This window comes from Artemia franciscana, chromosome 18 (assembly GCF_032884065.1).
Source record: "Artemia franciscana chromosome 18, ASM3288406v1, whole genome shotgun sequence".
NCBI classification, from domain to species: Eukaryota; Metazoa; Arthropoda; class Branchiopoda; order Anostraca; family Artemiidae; genus Artemia; species Artemia franciscana.
Window position 1 is genome coordinate 2,479,015 of NC_088880.1, and position 19,640 is coordinate 2,498,654.

The 19,640-nt window shown below is 34.0% G+C and overlaps 1 protein-coding gene and 1 long non-coding RNA gene across 2 annotated transcripts in view; one reads left to right on the top strand and one right to left on the bottom strand.

Annotated features, from left to right (window-relative positions):
* The first annotated feature begins 429 nt into the window (after positions 1-429).
* The window catches only part of LOC136038497 (nitric oxide synthase 1-like), a 29,951-nt gene continuing 10,740 nt past the window's right edge, over positions 430-19,640 (top strand). The window contains exons 1-11 of the mRNA XM_065721581.1: positions 430-1,153; positions 2,987-3,161; positions 4,489-4,627; positions 6,680-6,761; positions 9,829-10,031; positions 11,528-11,697; positions 12,765-12,975; positions 14,171-14,252; positions 16,349-16,464; positions 18,085-18,150; positions 19,261-19,409. Of these exons, the coding sequence (XP_065577653.1) occupies positions 1,065-1,153; positions 2,987-3,161; positions 4,489-4,627; positions 6,680-6,761; positions 9,829-10,031; positions 11,528-11,697; positions 12,765-12,975; positions 14,171-14,252; positions 16,349-16,464; positions 18,085-18,150; positions 19,261-19,409 (1,482 nt within the window). The 5' untranslated portion in view covers positions 430-1,064. The remainder of the gene's footprint in view (positions 1,154-2,986; positions 3,162-4,488; positions 4,628-6,679; positions 6,762-9,828; positions 10,032-11,527; positions 11,698-12,764; positions 12,976-14,170; positions 14,253-16,348; positions 16,465-18,084; positions 18,151-19,260; positions 19,410-19,640) is intronic.
* On the bottom strand, positions 1,174-12,767 carry LOC136038499 (uncharacterized). Its single transcript, XR_010620228.1, has 2 exons — positions 12,599-12,767; positions 1,174-6,045 (listed from the first exon to the last, which is right to left on the bottom strand). It is a non-coding gene; the product is annotated as an uncharacterized LOC136038499 (long non-coding RNA).

The window sequence follows — 19,640 nt, forward strand, 5'->3', positions numbered from 1 at the left end:
AGAAAACCCATTTCCATTTTCAATTCTTTGAAAAGCAGATTCGGAAGTTGAGTCGTTGAAAAAAGAATCATTATTATGGTTGGCACGATTATGGACACTTAAATAAAAGGGATTACCTAGCACAGGGAGGAAAAATTAAAACCAAAGCTTAAAAAAATGTAATGTATCCCGGCTATTGAATAAATTAAATTGCATTGTCAGCAATATTATTAGATTTAATTTCTAACGTCTGCATTACTGAGGCCCCACTACCGCAGAACTGGCAATGTACTTGAATTTATTTGGTGGACTGTGGTTGTGATCTTGGGCAGAAATGTTGTTCCCTTTTTTTCCGGCTAAAATCATCTTCCCTTGAAAATACCAATTTTAAATTTTTGACTCAGACATAGTTAAAAATTATTCTTAACAAAGTAAATTTCAATATATGTTATACAGTTTGTAATAGAGCCAATTAAGAAATTATCAAGACTCGAGAAGGTTACCGTACTGATTATAATGACGTCTTCCAAAAGATGTCTAAAAATGATATGGACAACCACATAAAGGCAGGAGGGGGTATACCAAGGTGCCCTCTCTCTCTGTTCCAAATGTATAATATTTCTTTATATAGATAAAAGAAAAGGACAGTGATCTAGCAAAAATGCCTAAATATTAGATTAAGTTTACAGACTTACAGAATAAGTTACAAGTTAAGTTACAGATCATAAAGTTTACTGATTTTTATAAGTTGTTCAGTCTATAAATTTTTAGCTGTCGTATAATCTCAGGAATAGAATAATAGTTCTTTTTTTCTTCTTTCTTTAGTTCAGAAAAAAATGTGCCTCGTTTCTACAGGGTTATTGTTTTGCTTCCCAGTATCCTAAAGTAATATGTTGCATTTATTTCGTTCACTCTGTCTTAAATTTTCCTTTCTTTGCATTAAGTAAGTCTTTAAGTAGTACATTTTTATAACGATTTTTGTTTTGTTTTCTTTAATGTTTAAAATCTGATGATTTTTATTTCTTCTTAGGGATAAGCCAGCTCGACTTGCCGCCAGAATCCAGGCTCAGGAAGGAGAAAGAAATATGCGTGGCCCTTTAGTTAAGCTCCCAAGTCAGAGATTTGAGGATCCTGCACAGATAGTCAAATCAAGTGATTGGCTAATTAACGTACGGTTAGTATCTCCTAGTCTCGTTTTTTTTTTTTTTTTTTGTTTTTTTTTTTTAATATTAGCAGGTGACGACTTATTTATTACTCCATAGCTCTCTGACTTGAATTATTTCTGACTCTCTCAATCTCTTTTTGCTGGGTCTTTTAATTCCTTTGTCTTCTTCAAGAAGACGAACAACTGACCAATACGCCTGGAACATGCACATACATAGGACCCTATTTCTGGGAGGAGGGGAGGGGGGTTAAAATGGAAATCTTTGCACTATTTTTTTTTTTGGGGGGGGGGGGTCATGAGCCAGAATCTTCTAACGAGATAGTGTTTTCTATTATTTCACTTTCATACTTGCTTTAAGATCTTGATAAAGTAGAATAATGGCTTTCGAGTAGAATGCGATCTGGTATTTCTGGAAATGAGAAAGGGGTTGTCAAGCCTATGGGAGAATATGCAAAGACTGGCGGAGTCATCATTCTGAAACTAGGCAAAAAGTAGAGCTTAAAATACACTTTTTGGTGTCTAAGATTTTTTTTCATATTGTTTTTGTCCTTTTTATTACAACTTTCTACTGTAAAGTTGATGGTGAGAAGAGGGGCATAGGTGGTGTCAGAGAGGCCAATTTCCTACTTCGGTCCTCCAGCAACATAAATTGAAAAGCATTGCAAGATTCAGCTTCAAACAAGATGCAACGTGGCTATATTTCTCCTAAAAAGTTTTTTTGGACAGTGCGAGGGTTGGGGTTTTGTCACGGGCTTACTCTGGATCTTGTACAAGTTAAAATTCCTTGCGTGATTGTTTTTCGTAATGGCGCAATATGAATTTCGTTTTTGTAGAAAAGGTGGGATGGGAGATCTTTTTTTCCCTTCAGCTTGCTTTTGCAACAAGTTTGGTCTTGGTCATTTTGGAGCAGATTTAGAAGCCCGTTTTTTCTGTTTGTATAATGCAACAAAAATATTGTCAACCACTCAAAATTTTCAATTCGTATCTCGTAAAAAAAAATGTTTGTACACACACACATAAAAAAGAAAAATGATGCAATACACATTCACCAAATCTGCAACTAATATTGATTGTGTTTGAAACAAAATAATATCTGTATTAGTTCAAAAACTGATTTTGCTGCCGTTGGAACATCTTTTAATATCACTACTAGAAAAGAAGCGATTTTGATGCCATTCACCAATTTCCGGCCCAAACACAGAAAATGAAATCATAAACTCACCAAAATCATCAACAAAAATGGCCTATGAAGGTAGATAACATCACTGTTGGGGCAATGGAAAAATCTTCCGTTTTGGATCTAAACTATATTATCGAAAACGTGTGCATTGTAATTTTTATCTTAGGGAGGGAGATTTTACAAATCTGCAAAAGAAAAGAAAAAAAAAGCAAATAATATGTAGTAGTCCTATCCAGCTCAATTCATCAGCTCTGTTCTCTAAATTTGATTATAGAAAATTCCGAATTAAAGTTTTTTTCATGAATAAAATTTTTCGCCACTATCTTCTTCTAATGTTTCAGGCAAAAGAAGAAAAATCTTAGCTATAGATCAAATGCTATATGACAAGGCGATTCATTCCGTAGAAAAAAGAAAGACAAATTAGAATATTTGGTTAAGCTGATCTTTATATTGTTTTTTCTTTCAAATTGTTGCGGTCTTCGGCCTAAGTGTTTTTTTTTTTGTAGTTGATATTTTATCTTTTCTTTTTTCCTAAAATTTTTACTTGGTTGATCGCTGCATTGTTTTTTTTTTATATTACTGTAGTCTTTGAAAAGTATTTTATTATTTTTATAGTTGTCAATTTTTCTTGTTTCTTTTTTACTAGTTCTTTTTTTTTACAGATTCTCTTGCTTTGCACTGGGATCGACGGTATACAAGGATTATTGCGCCTTTGGAAAAGCTTTAGATGCTCTGTTGGGTTCATTGGGTGCTGAACGTATTCATCGCTTGGAATGTGGAGACGAAATGAGTGGACAAGAAAAGACATTTAAAAAGTGGGCAAATGACACCTTTCAGGCAAGACTCCTTGCGTATATTTGCTATGTACATATGACCTTTTAGTGTGTGGTTTTTTTTTTTTTTTTTTAATTTAATCATGTAGCTTAGGAAAGGTTCTTTTTTTAATCGGACAATACGTACAGGCATTGAATCGCTTCCCGCTGGAGTTTTGTTTTCTTGCTTTTCATCATTAAGCGAATGAATGGCATGAAGAAATAAATCTCTTCAGTAATTTCAATTGGTCAAATTTGCTTAGTTATCATTTATGATTTTTCTTATTTGTTTGCGTGGGCTATAATCGGGGTACTTTTTACTTTCGGCAGAAACCAGACGAAGAACTGTCCTGGCCAGCACCAATAGACTTAATTACATCTGATGACCACTTTGATCTGTCGGATGCAGCTTCGTTAGTGAGCTTCAGCCGGTATCTGTCCCATCTCTTACCATGCCTACGGAAGCCTCTCCATGGCTCAGGATCTTCTTTGAATTTTAACAAAATATTTTTCATCTGTTCTTGCCGATCTCGTCTCCAGGATGGTACTGGCTCGCAGATAAGGACGTTTCGTCATATCGTAACTTTGGGGCGGCGGAGGGTGTGGCCGAGAAGTTTTCGGGGACGTCTTTTAATGATACAGGATAGCCGATTCAGAGTATATCAGCAGATATTATATATAATCGGGTTACGCCAAAGTATAATATTTAGGGTCTCTGGGAATGTGTGTGCGTAACAAATAGATTTTGAATAAATCTGTATAAATAAATACAATAGTTGTTTAAAACTGGCTAATAAGCAATAAAATTGAACTACAAAAACTATAAAAAAAAATATGCAAAACAATTCAATGGACAATTACAATTGGCTGATATACATACAATTGCTATAAGTTGTTTAAATAAAACTTGTAAAAGTTTTACATTTTGACCAGGGGATAAACAGGAATCTTATTTAGGTTATCAAGAAAAAACCACTAATATTTGTCTACTATATTTATTAATACAACAGCTTAAACTCCTTCTTTCTTCCTCCTTTTTGGCGGGGAGCCACGTCCTTCTGACCCTTCTTACGTATTGTATTATCTTCGCTTTATGTCTAAAAAAAATGGGTTCTTTGTCGCTTTTTTTTCAAATGTGCGTTTTAAGTGTTTTATTCTATTCCCTATAAGGTATTTTACATATGCTCACAAGCATAAAGAGATTTGTGTATAGCGTTTCTCTAAAAGGTTCTAACAGTGATCGACTCTTGTGTGATTAATCAAGAATTGCCTAACTATAAAGAATGAAGTTGGGTAGAAATAGAAAGTTAAGAAAAATATGGGTCCATTTAGACCACGCATTGTCCTTTTAGGCTGCTTGTGAAGCATTCCACATAAAGCTACCGACAAAAGCTGTGGTTACTATTGGCACAGAATCTGTCCAAGAACCTGTTCAATCAAATATGAAATTGGTTTCTGCAGATGCTTCTGAAGGACCTCACTTCACAGAGTGTAAGTTGCATATTGTCCTTTTATTCTATTAGGCTAGCTGTTTCATACGAAGTTTTTGAATTATTTGTAAATTCCAAGAAGAAAATATAGAATAGGCAGAGTCCTGTCTCCGTCTTTATTATATCTGAATTGTAGCAGTTCTTCACTAAGTAGATGGAAAAAATATTTCGAAAGGTGATATTTATATGTTCCCCAACTTTCTTGGTCTTTCTTTTTATTCAATGATTCTTTATTTCTCCTCGATGGAAGAAAGTTTAACATTAGAGCAATATTATTTTCTGAAAGCCAGAATTTGGGAAGATAAACAAGGAAGAATTGTGGCAGAAATTTCTAATCACTCTGTTTGAGCAAGAGTCTACAAATGTTTTTGTCGGTGGGCCACATTGTCTGTCAAACAGCAGTTTTGGGCCAACTACACACTAGAGGTTCAAATTAGAAAGATTCAAAACCTAGATGTTGTTTTAATTTTATATTATTCTATTTATAATATTAATATTACTTAACATCATATTTAATATTGTTTAATAATACATTGATACACTCTACATGGACATCTATATTTGTGGAAATGGTGAAACAGTTTCCTGGATGCCAAAAGAGTAGATATTTCTGGCTTTAGGTTTGACGTTCCCAACGTTAGCAGCGACCTGAGATTATCGTCTGACAAATTAGTTCTCAAATTGTTCTTTATGTATTTCATCCTTGAAATTATGTGTTCACACATATGTTCTTCCAAAGATTGGAAGGTACCCTGATGCAAAGCTTTGACATTAGAAAACTCTTCCTTGGGCAAAAGCTGGTAAAAACTCGAAGCTGGATTTTATCCAAGCAACTGGCCACAACTACTTCAAATGGATTTTGAAATAGCCTCACTTCAAGCCAAAAGGTGCCACAAAAGTTTCATGGCCCAAGTGCACGACTATTAAAACTCTGCGGCATTTTCTGTTTAAATGGTTCACAGGTACAATATTGTAATTTTATTCAAATTAGAAGCTTTTCAGACTAGGAGATTTTTGTCGAAATATAGAATGGCTATTAAATACTAGTTTGAAGAAACTCATCAGAACAACTTCAAGTTCTAGTAGTTCAAAGTTCTATTTGTCTCGTATGAGATTAATCAATTGAAAAACAACATACCTTGTTTTATTGTTTTTTTTTTGACAATAAATTGCCTGGCGGTAGTTTTTTAAAACTTTCTCTTCTTCTTCAGCAAGTCACCTTGTACGTCTTCCAGTGAAGATCAAACATGCACGTTAAAAAGAACTTTAGTTTGTTGCTTTTTTTGTTTCTCGAGACAGAAGTACCAATTCCCAAAGCAACAGACGAAAACAGCCAAACAGGATATTGTATCAAAACATTGGTCTAACGGAAGCGGTGGTTTTGAGCCAATGAATTTTTAGGAGAATTCGGAAGGCAATCTAAATCAGATAAATAAAATATTAATTAGCAACTCGACAGTTCTACATCGATTGGTTATCTAAAAATCGTCCGCTCGATAGAATTTGGAAACCAGTTAGGTAAAAAGTGTTGTTTTATGGCAGAAAATGGGAGGAATTGGATGTTTGCTACGATGCGGTTGTTTCTATAACACACACAAAAAAAAAGATTAGTTGGTTCCATCTAGAGACCAAAAAAAAAAAAGGAAGATTGGACCACTTTCGTAAGGTCCTTTTTTTCTCTTCTTTGAAATTTACTTTTAATTTAATGTTTATCTCAGTCACCTTGAAACTCAACAAGTTTTATGTATTCAGAATTTCCATAAAAGGCAGATTCTTTAAATATCTATTTTGTTGTTAAAATCTTAATTTTTGGGGCTTCGATTGCTACTGTCGCGGGTCGCTTTTTACTTTGATTCTGTCACCACGAACTGGAACGGTGGATTCTGTTACCACGAAAGGCAAACAATTTTAAGTAACATAAAGTTTTAACGCCATTTGAAGGGAAATACTGTATACCCCGCTTTCTGGTCAAGTTAGTTCAAATGACTTGGAGTATCAAAAATCAGATATTTTCCCCGGCGAGTGTCTATTTAAAAGATGCATAATTTTCTAGATTTTTCCAAATCTCTTGGGAGAGAAGTTTTACCTCTTAAGGTGACATATAATGAAGTAATTGCTGGTAGCAGAGAGGCTGGGTAAGTCCTTCTCTATTATTCATCTCTCTCTCTCTCTCTCTCTCTCTCTCTCTCTCTCTCTCTCTCTCTCTCTCTCTCTCTCTCTCTTCTCTCTCTCTCTCTCTCTTCACCTAACATTTAGGAACAATTGTAAGTTTTGTCAAGGAATATTAAACTGGCGTGCACGTTTACGTTCATTGGGATGGGATATATTTAAAAAAATAACTAGAGTCTAAAGCAGGCGAAATGTCAGAAAGACACACGTGGATCGAGTAAAAACAAATCCGCCTCAAACAAGATTTATGGGTAAAAGTCAGTTTTGGCCCCGTGTATATGCAAATATCTCTAATCACAGAACTGTGTCCAAAATGAGGCGCCTGTCACCGATCTCTGCAAATATAGCTGAAACATGTTTCTATTCGAATTTATACTTGTTATATTTGAGCTGAATATTTTGAAATCCCATTTTTTTTTTTAATTCCTATTCATTATAATAGAAATTTATGGTGGTGCCTTGGCCCTTCTCCCTGGAAATTACTGGGTTCTTGCGAGCTTCCTACTATTCCTGTGTTTATCATGCAATTGGCCTCCTTTCTTTTATCTTCTTTTATTCTCCCATCCCCGCTCTCCAAAATAGAAATACATATTGGACATATAGCGTTAGTGGTGCCTCGGTCCCTCCTCCTCACTTTGGAATTTCAAACATTTATCGAGCTTTCCACAAATCACTATATTGTTTACACGGCTCAGCTGCTTCTTACTGTGTCGTTTAATCCCTTCCCCCCACTCCTATCCAAAATTTTTGCCCACTTTGCAAAATAAATTTCTACGAGGATGCTTGATTATGCTCTTAGCTTAAATTCCCATACTTCAATCACTGATTAAGAGAGAATTGACCGAAGGGCTTTCTAGAAGTATTGAAAAAATTGAAATCTTAGGCAAGAAGTAGGACAGAAGTAGGAGAAAGAGGCAAGAAGTAGGACATATATTTTCACCCCATTTTACCAAAAACTTGGGCTAACTTCTTTAGTTAGCACACGGCTCTTGTATTTGAGCAGTTGTTCTTAAACAACTTGGCAAAAAGTCAAACCTCTGCACAAGGCCGTATCCAGGGGAGATTTAGGGGGTTTGAAACCCCTCCCCCCAAATTTTGTCCTACTTAAATCCCAACAAATATGCATATAAAAAATGTTTGATCCGTTTTTTTTGTAAACCCCCCTCCCGAACAAAACCTGGACGTGCCCCTATATAATAAGCCTAAATAAGCCAAAATAAGCCTAAGAATCAATCAAGCCAAAAAAGATCATCAAATTTCTAGCCAGCCACTTCCTCCTCCCATATCTTTAATGTCGTTTATTAGATCTACTAGAAAAGTTGCATTTTACCAACTCAAAGGCTCCATTAGGAGTAGCTGAGACGTATTTAGTTGTGTCAGTTCAAGGAAATTACATTTGGGAGGATATATATTTCAAACTCTAGAGGTTTTGGGCCATTTTAATAATAGGGGTTTCGGACCATTTTAGGGTTTCGGGCAATAAGACTATTTTTTAATGGAAATACCAAAAAAAAATCAATATAAGGGGAGGGGAAGCATAATCATGCGTAGGGGGGGGGGTAAGCCACTTTGCTTTGCTACTCTCTCCGCAAGTGACACCACTGGATGAGTTTAATTTGGTAGCTAAATTTTAATGCTAAGTTATGGGCCACTCAAGATCCCTTGTAAGCCTATATAATAGGCCCGATAATAAGCCTAAAGATGTGATCTAAACATAATCTTCGCTTGAAGCATTATGTTTGTAAAATGTTGATTCGTTGATATATTTGGTTTATAAACAAGCAATCCCTCTCTATGATTTCTCCCTATTTGTTGTTAATAGCGTCAATTTTTCAGGGAGATTGTCATTATTTATCTTCCTTTGATGTAACACCTTCGGTTAAATCGTCTTTATAATGTTGTCTGTTCTTATTTTTTCTGATGTTGGATCTTTTTTCTGTCTCTTGCATTTGATACTGCCTGCACTAAATTCTTACTCCATGACCAGTAAGATTAAAAATTATTTGCCACTTTACTCTCTTGCTATAAAGACGAATGTTAAAAAAAGACGAATATCTGTGTTTACACGGAGAACTTCTACGTTTATGAATTTCAATACAAATTTCTGTTACTAAAGGGTAAAAAAAAAGAAAAAGAAAGAAAAAGAAGTTTGAGACAAAACTATGCATAATTGCCATCCTGGCTACAGTATGATTTTCATCTGTTCACAGGGTGGGGATTAAAACCTCTAGTTACGAATTTTCGAACTTGTTTATTCGGAGGGTGCAATTTTATCTTGATCTGCCGCTGTTTTTGAAGGGTTTCGAGCTTCTAAACTTGCTGCTTTGTTTGCAGTGAGTAGATATCTGTGACGTATACAGAAATGCAACAAAAAATGTCATTTTTGGTGCCATTGGGGACTTAACTCTTGTGCTGTTTGTAAAAATAGCACGTAGGTGCAAGTATTAGCTTTCATTAAGCCCTGTAAACATCTAACTATAACAGTCTGGCGGCCTGCTGTCGTAGGAGAAAAATAAAATAAAGCAGACTCATCAACACCATCTCGGCTAGAGTATATTTATTGTACCGTGTTTTCAAAAGGGTGAAGGGAAGGCGGATGAGGGTGAAATCCAGGGTTCAAAGGCTTTGAACCATGATGATTTTAAGGGTTTAGTTTTTGTTTCGATCTGCTTTTGTTTGTGAAGGCTTTCGGATTCTTATTGAAATTCCTCAATTAGTTTTTGTAAGTATTTTTACTATTGTGTCTAAATGGGATAATAGTTACCATTTTTGACCAGATGCAAATAGGAATCTCTTTTTGGATTTGACAATCCTGTTCAAAAGACTTTTCTTTCATTCTCAGTTACTGAGGAGTTTGGTTCACTCTTTACTTGGTTGCAGCTGCTGCTGCAACCACTGAAGTAATATAACCATGTTGCAAAAGCACATTTGGATTTCCTAAATTTTCGGCTCGTGCTTTCTTAGCCATGGGCCTTCCAGCTTTTGTGTTTGATTCAATACATGCATATACATATCTTGTATTATGTATTCTAGTCCATGCACGGTTCAAATCAGATTATCTTGGCAAGATTTGTGCTTGAATAACCCTGTCTCGTTCGAGCCTGGTGATCATCTTGGGATACTTTCAGAAAATGCAGATGAAATGGTATCGAAGGTAATTCAGAAGCTAAATCCTATCCCAAGTCTTGAACAGACTCACCGTTTGATGATACAGAAGGAAATGTTGACTATTGCTGGTAATATTTCCTAATTAATGCTTGTACTTCGGCTTTATTCCATTATGTTATTTTATTAATTGTAATGTTGTTACCACAAAGCCTAGGTAAGTGGGGCAAGGGCTGTCTAGTGTTGTAAATAGTCGGGCTGGCTTGTTAAGGATAAATTTTATTTTTGTTTTATTATTTTATTTTTTTTTTTTTACAAAAACAGAACTTGTTATTGTCTGATTTGGGTAACTTATTTTTACGTTATTTTTTTATATGGTGTCTTGTCTGGTGCTTGCTGGCACGGCTAATGTTTTTTTTTCAATTTGGGAGGGGAGTGTATAGATCTTCAGCATTCAAAATATTTACATTTTCGTTGCATTTGTTGTAATTAGCATTATTTTCCACAAAATTATTCTGTTTCTGTGTTTTTTCTCGAATTAATGCTCTCTTATCTAAGGCAAAATCCTTGTATTTTATGTAGACATGGAACAACCAAAAAAATTTGAATTTGCTGTCGTGACAAGACGAATCTAGAAATAGAAATGAGGCAAACCTGGGATTTTGTGATATTGAGGAAAAAGAAATAAAAATCAAGATTGTTTTTTTTTTTGTATGCTAAGAAGATGCCTGGCCGTTTCCAATAAACAAAGCTATGAGAAGATTAATTGCATGAGCAGGCAGTCCATGAACTACTGATGGACATAAAAAAAAAAAAGAAAACGATCAGCAAAACGAGAAAGGAGCAACTGAGAGAAAATGTAGAGCGAATATGTGTATTCAGTTATTATAGTAAAATGGCATGGAGACTGTGGCTTATAAATAAACACCTTTACTTTGTTGTGGCTTATACATCAATTAAAAAAAGAAAAAAAATGTTTTTTTGTAATATCAGCGTTTGTGGTGTACCTAATTTGTGCTGCAGTATTAGATTGTTATTATTTTAATTTTTACTGAAAATACTAAAAAAAATCGTTTTTTAATGAAATCCACCAGGGGATTGGATTCGAGTCTTCTCCAATTGATGGCCATGCTTTACACATCAAACTATTATGAATGTGGTTATGTATGACTTGAAACATAACCTCTAGTTGTTTTATTAACCTTATTTTATGAATAAAGACCCAATAGATGTGTTTAGTCTCAAGAGCTTAAGGAAGCCAATTATTTTAATCTCTAAAAAAAGAAAAGATACGCATTTGGGCTTTACAGTCCCGATGGAGCTGATCTTCATGTCTTGGCCCTTGAGCCAAGGAGACAAGTGGGGTGTTGGGGGGGGGACAACTATCCTCGATTTTGCATACCTTTCCTGTATGTATTCCTCATTTTTCTCCATGAACCCATCTAGAGCTGGGTTGATTCTGTATGAGATTACAGAGTCAACTAGTAGTAATTCAATCGGGTTGTTAAGTCAGTGCCTTTGTACAGCCTTTTGTTTTATCTATAGTGATATTACATGTTTGTTCTTGGATTCTTGGCTTTACTTTATACTTCATTTTTTTTTTTTTTTTTTTTTTTTTTTATTTCAGGCCCAAGGAAAGAATGGGTTTGTTATGAAAATCTACCTCCTGCTACAGTCTTTGACTGGTTCAAAAAGTTTTTGGATATTACAACTCCCCCGACCCAATCGCTTCTATATGATCTTGCTACCTACGCTACAGATCCAAAAGAAAAAGAAGGCTTGGATATGCTCTCACAGGTGCTTTTTTACTCTCAAATTGTATAGCTATTAAGTTTTGATTATTCAAATGATGAGGTAGTCTCACTTCAAACTTTCGTGTCTTATTTTTTTTCCACTGGGTTTTTTCTTCTTACATTTTTGCATTCTCAGTTTTTTATTTTATTTGAAGTGGGAAAAAAAGGAATATCTGTTCAATCTAGGTTTCTTTTCAGGAAATTTTAGTAACCTGTACTTTAAGAGAGTCTAAGCTTTAGAGATATGCCGTGGAACTGTATCCTCGATTTTTTGCAATTTTAATTCTGACCGATATATCTGTGCTGATTAGACTTTTTATTTAATTTATGAAGAAGAATAGTGTCTTTGAATGCTTGATCCCTATATGGGTTTTCTTACTTGCTTTGTATTATATTTTTAGTCTCTATTATTATAATAGTAGTCTGTATAGAGACTACTATTTAAAAACTTTTGAAACCCTGCTACTACATTATTAATTCTATAACTTGCACCTTTAAGCCATTCTTTGTGCACTTTTAGGCTATCTAGGGAAAAATATCTTTTCATGAATGATATTACAATAACTTAAGCCAACTTTGTGATGCAAAATAAAATATGACTCGAATTCTGTTTCAAATATAACACCTCGCTGGCTGTCGTGGATGAACTCTTGTCAGAGCGTAGCATTAAAAGAAATAAGGCAACAATTTTTGAATTAATTCCAATCTTACAATTGATAGTGAAAATTAGAACACGGAATGCCCTCGAGCAAGGGAGCTGAGGAGGCAAAAAAAAAATATTTGATTTTCGTTCACTTGTAAAATTGAAGGACTAGAATCAAAAGCTAAGAGTTGAAAGTGATAAGAGTTGGTGATGTAGCTGTATTTCTTATCTAACGTATCGGAAACTTTTAGAAATAACTTACCTGGGTATATCATGCAAATTGAATCAAGACGCTAAGCTGTACGGCCGCCATATATACTTTACTTTTTTCTAATTGCTTTCGGTGCACAGCTAAAAAAAAGTAATGCTATTTCTTAGGATTTGAAATATGTTGCCAAATTAACAGTTTTGCGTACAATTTATTTCAGGATGTGGGGAGGTATGAGCAGTGGAAGCATTCCAAATGGCCAACCGTACTGAGCTTCCTTGAAGAATTTTCATCACTGAGTATCCCCGCTGAAGCTCTCATCATTAAACTCCCCTTAATGAAGCCACGCTTTTATTCTATATCTTCCTGTTTGCTGAGTTCGCCAACCTGTGTGGATCTAACAGTTGGGGCTGTCAAATTTATTACTGAGGGTGAGCAATTTCATCATTGAAATAGAGTGAAATTCAGTGTTCAATAAGGTGAAACGCGTAAAAAAAATAAGAAGAAAAATACGTACCGGATTATGGACTCAATTATTTAAGTTACTAAAGATAAAACCTATTGATCGGATAAGATTTCTAACCATTAAAACCTATTTTTTTTTTTTTTTTGCTTATACTAAACCCGCTATCTTGTAAATAATCAATTCGTACATTCCTTTTTGGAAGAAACAGGCTTGGGTCACTTAGGTGGCGTTCTCTATAAATGCTCTAAAATATTTATGATTAGAGCTATAATTGTAAATTTATTGTAAAGTGATCAAGCACGCATACCCAACTTTATATATATATAAGAAAAATTCTAGACAAAAAACTAAACCGTCTGCTAAATTAGCTTTTTGATAGCCCTCTCAAATAGCCTTTTTTCATTCAAAAGGTAGCTCTGGCCTTTGGGCCTCGAAAATTCCACTCGCTTTGCTTGGGCTTTCGGCCTTCTTGAATGAATTAGAGTCAATTTGATGTAAATTCTATGAATTTTTTCTTTCTACTTTGTTGAATACAAAAACTGACCAGTCCATGTTGCTTGTAGTGTTAGTTAGATGATTAATGGTCACTTCATTTGAAATGGACAACATTAATAATTTCTGATTACGCACAGTTTCAATTGATAAGATGTAATAATAAAGTTTTATAGACAAGCTTAAACAATGACCTTAATTTCAAGATATAATTTAATTCCCTATAAATCACTCTAGAATGCTCAAGTTCGGATATAGAAAACATAGTATATTTCCATAGTACGCATTGATTAATTTCACACACCTTCTTGTTTACCTTCCCCAGATTTCTCATGTGGAGTTGAGTTGACTCTGGCCAAGCTCATAGAATGATGCCAATTACACGTATGAATTCAATGTCGGATATGCATCCAGTTCTATTTCCCAATAACGATTATTCTATTGTCGATTCAGTTTTATTGTGAACAATAACGCAAAATCTCAAAAGTTTTAGCAGTGGAGGTAATCAAACTTTTTTCCATTAGAAATTCCTTTAGAACTCTTTTTTTTCTATGGTTGGACCTCATCCCTGAAATGAATTGCCTCCTTCTTGAAATGACATTTTTGTTGCGTCTTAACGCCTGGGCCAAGAAATGTTTCTCTTTTTTTTATTACAATTTTTTTTCCAGATGGTTCATCTCGAAATGGTCTCTGTTCAATGTACCTGAATCAAGCTACTATTGGAACAACCGTAAACGCCTTCTTCAGGAGGTTTGTGTCTATAATATTTATTGTGTTCTACTATAAAGTTTCATGTCATCGGTATTTTGAGAAATCCAACTTTTATCTTTATATTTTATGCTGTCAATTGATCAAGCAAAACCGTATCTATTAAGTCAAACCTGTAGACAAGGGAAGGGAGGTTGTCTTCCATGGAAATTGTCCAAGGACTATTCTTACTACAATCATGGTAATTCTAAGAAGTGAACATCAATGAATGCAAAAATGTGAATTCATTGGTTTAGTGATGAGCTTTGTCTCAATTTTGGAGCATAATTTTTGGCATATACTTCCCTGAACGTATATTGCAGTTTCTTAGTGTCAAACATTTGCAAATAGACTGTTTCGGTTCCTTGGTTAAACTCTAAAACAAGTCTTGAGCCAATATTATTGGTAATCAGTAAAACTTTGAGCTAAAGTTATTCTATTATGGAATAATATAAACTTTGGCTTTTAATGGGTTCAAGTTCGATTTTATTGCTTTTACTGGAGGATTTGAACAGCTTTTTGATGTACTTTATGTTTTTTCTTCTTGTACTTTTAAGTGAGACTGAATAGTATACAGAAGATACCATGACTTAAGTGCTACGTGGACCTTCGATATGCCATCTCCATCATCGGTCTCGTCTTTCTGGTCGTACTTTTGCTCAGTTTTTGATACTCATTTCTCGCTATTGGTTTGCTCCCTCTGTCTCTTCCTTTTTCCCCTGTGAGTCTTTTATATATATATATATATGTATTATATATTCTTACGCTAGATTCCGCTTACTCCGTAACGCTTATTATACGTAATAGAATATATATTCTTACGCTAGATTCTTACTCCATGACCAGTAAGATTAAAAATTATTTACCACTTTACTCTCTTGCTATAAAGACGAATGTTAAAAAAAGACGAATATCTGCGTTTACACGGAAATCTTCTACGTATTTTCGAATTTGTTTATTCTGAGGGTATATTTTCTATTACGGATCGTTTATTCGGAGGGTGTATATCGGATCGTATATTCTATTATGCTAGATTACGCTTATTATATATATATATGTATATATATATATATATATATATATATATATATATATATATATATATATATATATATATATATATATATATATATATATATATATATATATATATATGTATTACTCAGTATCTAGGGTGCAAAAATCTAGCCGCCTAAATCCGTTGGGATCATGGGATCAATACTAGCTGAAAAGCAATCCTTTTTGTAAAATTCAGGAAGTTCATTATAACAGTGATTGATTTCTTGTGGGTTGATGCAAAATTTTGCAGACCCAGAATCTCTGAATGAGCAATCGATAAATTTTGAAATTTCTATAAAGCCTTTCACGCTTGATAGTAGCTTGAATCTTTTATCTCTATCCTGCATTTTTTATTTTCTTTATATATTTTTTTTGGCTTTTTTTATTTTGCATTTTTTTATTTCTTTATAGTGTGCATATGATAATCGCGATGACCTTAAACGATGAAAATAATGGCTACATACTTTTTGAAATACCCACCTAATGTTCGATTTGTTTAAGTGTGAAAGGTTACACGTAACTTAACTTCACCAGTTAGCATGGCCTATTACGTATGTAATGTGAAAGTTACTTTACGGAGAAAATTTCTTCCGTAACAAATGTTATGTAAAGTAGGCTCAAACTCAACTTAGAATTTCAGTTTATTAAAGTTTATGTTGCATTAGGTAAAAGTCAATATAGCAGCAACAAAATTGAATTTCTTGATGAACAAGTGATTAACTGTGAAGACAATATTTTATAAACTTTACCCTGAAAGCCTTTCATGCTTTATGCTAGCTTCAATCTCTATCTCTATTACACATTCAAATTTTTGAACAGTTAATTTGTGATGATTTAGACGATGATTGGGGTGATTTTATAAAACTTGTATAAAATTGAAAGGTTGTACTTATTGTGACACTTGACAGAGAAAATTACGTACTTAGTGTTGAAGCAACTTAAAACACCGAATAGAAACGATTCCTACTGTTAACTGACTAGAGCTAGCCAAAGTTTTTTATATAAAAAAAACACAATAAATATTTTTTCTTGTTTTTTAGTAAGCCTCGATTTCATTTGCCAGAAAATCCAACTACACCAATTATAATGGTAGGACCGGGTATAGGCATCGCACCATTCAGGTCTTTCTGGATGCATCGGGCAGAACTGATGAAAGGTAATTTTATATAATCTAACAGCTATGATCGAACACCGAATTACTTGTGAAAAAACCTGGTGTCCGTTGTTGGCTAATATTGTTTTGTTTTTTTCTTTGTTTTTTTTCGATTTACTTTCCTTGAAGTAGTTGTCAGCCTTTGGCTTGGTGTCAGTTTATGAATTATATACAAATGCCATTTCTTACTATTTTCAAGAATAGTCTAATTAAAAGGTTTTAGTTAATAACCAACCATAGGCTATTCCCCAGCTATATCAAGATGTGAAGTAAGAGAAACTGTAACCATGGTTACAAGGTTTACATGGTTACATTTTTTACATGGTTGCATGGTTACAAGCCTTTGGCTTGGTGTCAGTTTATGAATTATATACAAATGCCATTTCTTACTATTTTCAAGAATAGTCTAATTAAAAGGTTTTAGTTAATAACCAACCATAGGCTATTCCCCAGCTATATCAAGATGTGAAGTAAGAGAAACTGTAACCACACTGTAAACAAACTGTAAACCACACTTTTATTCTCTTAAAACTTTGTAACTAAAAGGTTTTAGTTAATAACCAACCATAGGCTATTCCCCAGCTATATCAAGATGTGAAGTAAGAGAAACTGTAACCATGGTTACAAGGTTTACATGGTTACATTTTTTACATGGTTACATGGTTACAAGCCTTTGGCTTGGTGTCAGTTTATGAATTATATACAAATGCCATTTCTTACTATTTTCAAGAATAGTCTAATTAAAAGGTTTTAGTTAATAACCAACCATAGGCTATTCCCCAGCTATATCAAGATGTGAAGTAAGAGAAACTGTAACCACACTGTAAACAAACTGTAAACCACACTTTTATTCTCTTAAAACTTTGTAACTAAAAGGTTTTAGTTAATAACCAACCATAGGCTATTCCCCAGCTATATCAAGATGTGAAGTAAGAGAAACTGTAACCACACTGTAAACAAACTGTAAACCACACTTTTATTCTCTTAAAACTTTGTAACTAAAAGGTTTTAGTTAATAACCAACCATAGGCTATTCCCCAGCTATATCAAGATGTGAAGTAAGAGAAACTGTAACCACACTGTAAACAAACTGTAAACCACACTTTTATTCTCTTAAAACTTTGTATACAACATCTCTAAATCTAGATTGTATTATTATATTAAGTAATTGGCCTCCCACAGGAACCAAGCTAGTGCCTTATCTTTCTTATAATCATCTTTCTTATAGAGGGGTTTAATAAAAGTTCTCCTAAAATCGCTAGGTACTTTCCTCTTCTAAAAAAACACGTTCATGGTCTTAAGTAATACACCTCTAATTTTACAACCACCATATTTAAAAAAAAGTCGTTTACCATACTATCAGCACCTGAGGCCTTGTTATTTTTTAATCCCTTTAGTAACTGTCTCTAATTCTCCTCACAAAATAAATGTTCCGCCTTTTCCAAAGTGTAACAAATGTTTCATTCTTTTCTATATAATTTCTTTTAACTTTGACATTCTCAAAATGGTTTAGCACATTCTCTGGTTTAGCACATTCTCAAAATGTTCTACCCATGTCTCTTAATTATCTCTATGAATGTTTCTATATCATGAACTGATGCATTATTCCTTGTTATTTTTTAGTGTTTAGTAAAGGAGCACGAAAGCAACTTCTATGCCTTGGTCATTGTGCGCCTGATATCCATAAATGTAAGTATTTAACATTAAAAGGTCGGTTGTTTAAAATAGAAACTTATTTCCTTGCAACAAGCAAGCTTTGAGCAATAATAGAATAAAGTTTTGAGGTGGGACGTCAAGTGCTAATATAGAAAATTAAAGCAGAAAATCCAACTATACCAATTATAATGGTAGGACCGGGTATAGGCATCGCACCATTCAGGTCTTTCTGGATGCATCGGGCAGAACTGATGAAAGGTAATTTTATATAATCTAACAGCTATGATCGAATATCGAGAGCCTTGAGAAAATCAGAAGAACTTCAGGAATGGTTTCAGAAAGAGGCTGTGAAATGTCGAAATCCAAAAAAAAAGCAACCGAAAATATGTTTGTTTTTTTTCATCTAATTTTTGGAAATCATTTTTCGTTATTTATTATTATATTGTTTTTCTTAATACTTTTTGACCTTTCCCATTGTCTTTATGAATTACTTGTGAAAAAATCAGGTGTCCGCTGTTGGCCAATATTGTTTTGTTTTTGTTTTTCGATTTACTTGCCTTGAAGAAGTTGTCAGCCTTTGGCTCGGTGTCAGTTTATGAATTATATACTAATGTTATTTCTTACTTTTTTCAAGAATAGTCTAATTAAATAGTTTTAGTTAATAACCATAGGCTATTCCCCAGCTATATAAAGATGTGAAGTTAGAGAAACTGTACAATATCTCCTATTAGATTGGTCCAGACTTAGCAGACAAGGTGTAGTCTGTTATTATCATTATTAATTTTTTTTTCATCCAATCCAAGCTGTTTGGGCTTAATTTTAATATTCAATGTTTGGGTCAAAGCCTCACACCTCAAATTGGCCCAAAGTCCCCTTTCTAGATAAATTAAGAAACGGGACCACAAATATGTGTCTTATTGTGAAAATTTCTAATCTTAAAAATCTTTATGATACTCAATTTTTTTTTGTTTCACCATTTTGAGTACTTTTCGACCTTTTCAACTATCTTTGTAGATTACTTGGGATAAAAGCTGGTATTTATTGTTGACTAATATTGTTACTTTTGATCTGATTCATTTCGCTCTGTGTCAATTTGTAATAATGCTAACACATCAATATTGACAAATCCAAATATAATTTTAGTTGGACAACATCTGGGCGCAGCTATTTTCTATGGAGGATATAGAACCCAAGAACTAGATCTTTACAGAGAGGAGAAGTGGAAATATCATAATATGGGCGCTATTGAGCTTGCTGCAACTGCCTACTCCCGAGAAGTTGTAATTGAGAGAGTAAGTGCTGTCTTGAGATTTTTTTAACTTTTTCTCTTTTTGTGCATAGAGTTCATTCCTTTTCTCAAATTGTGAAAAAGCCTTAATCTGGCCTTGGCAGAGGTACGTTCACAAAAATTTTTTTTGACTTTGAAGATGGATAAAAAAAAGTGAAGTTAATGGAAAACGTTGGGTAATAGATTCCATAGTAAACATAAAAATGTTTCGGGGGAAAGGGCGTTCTCGAAGGCT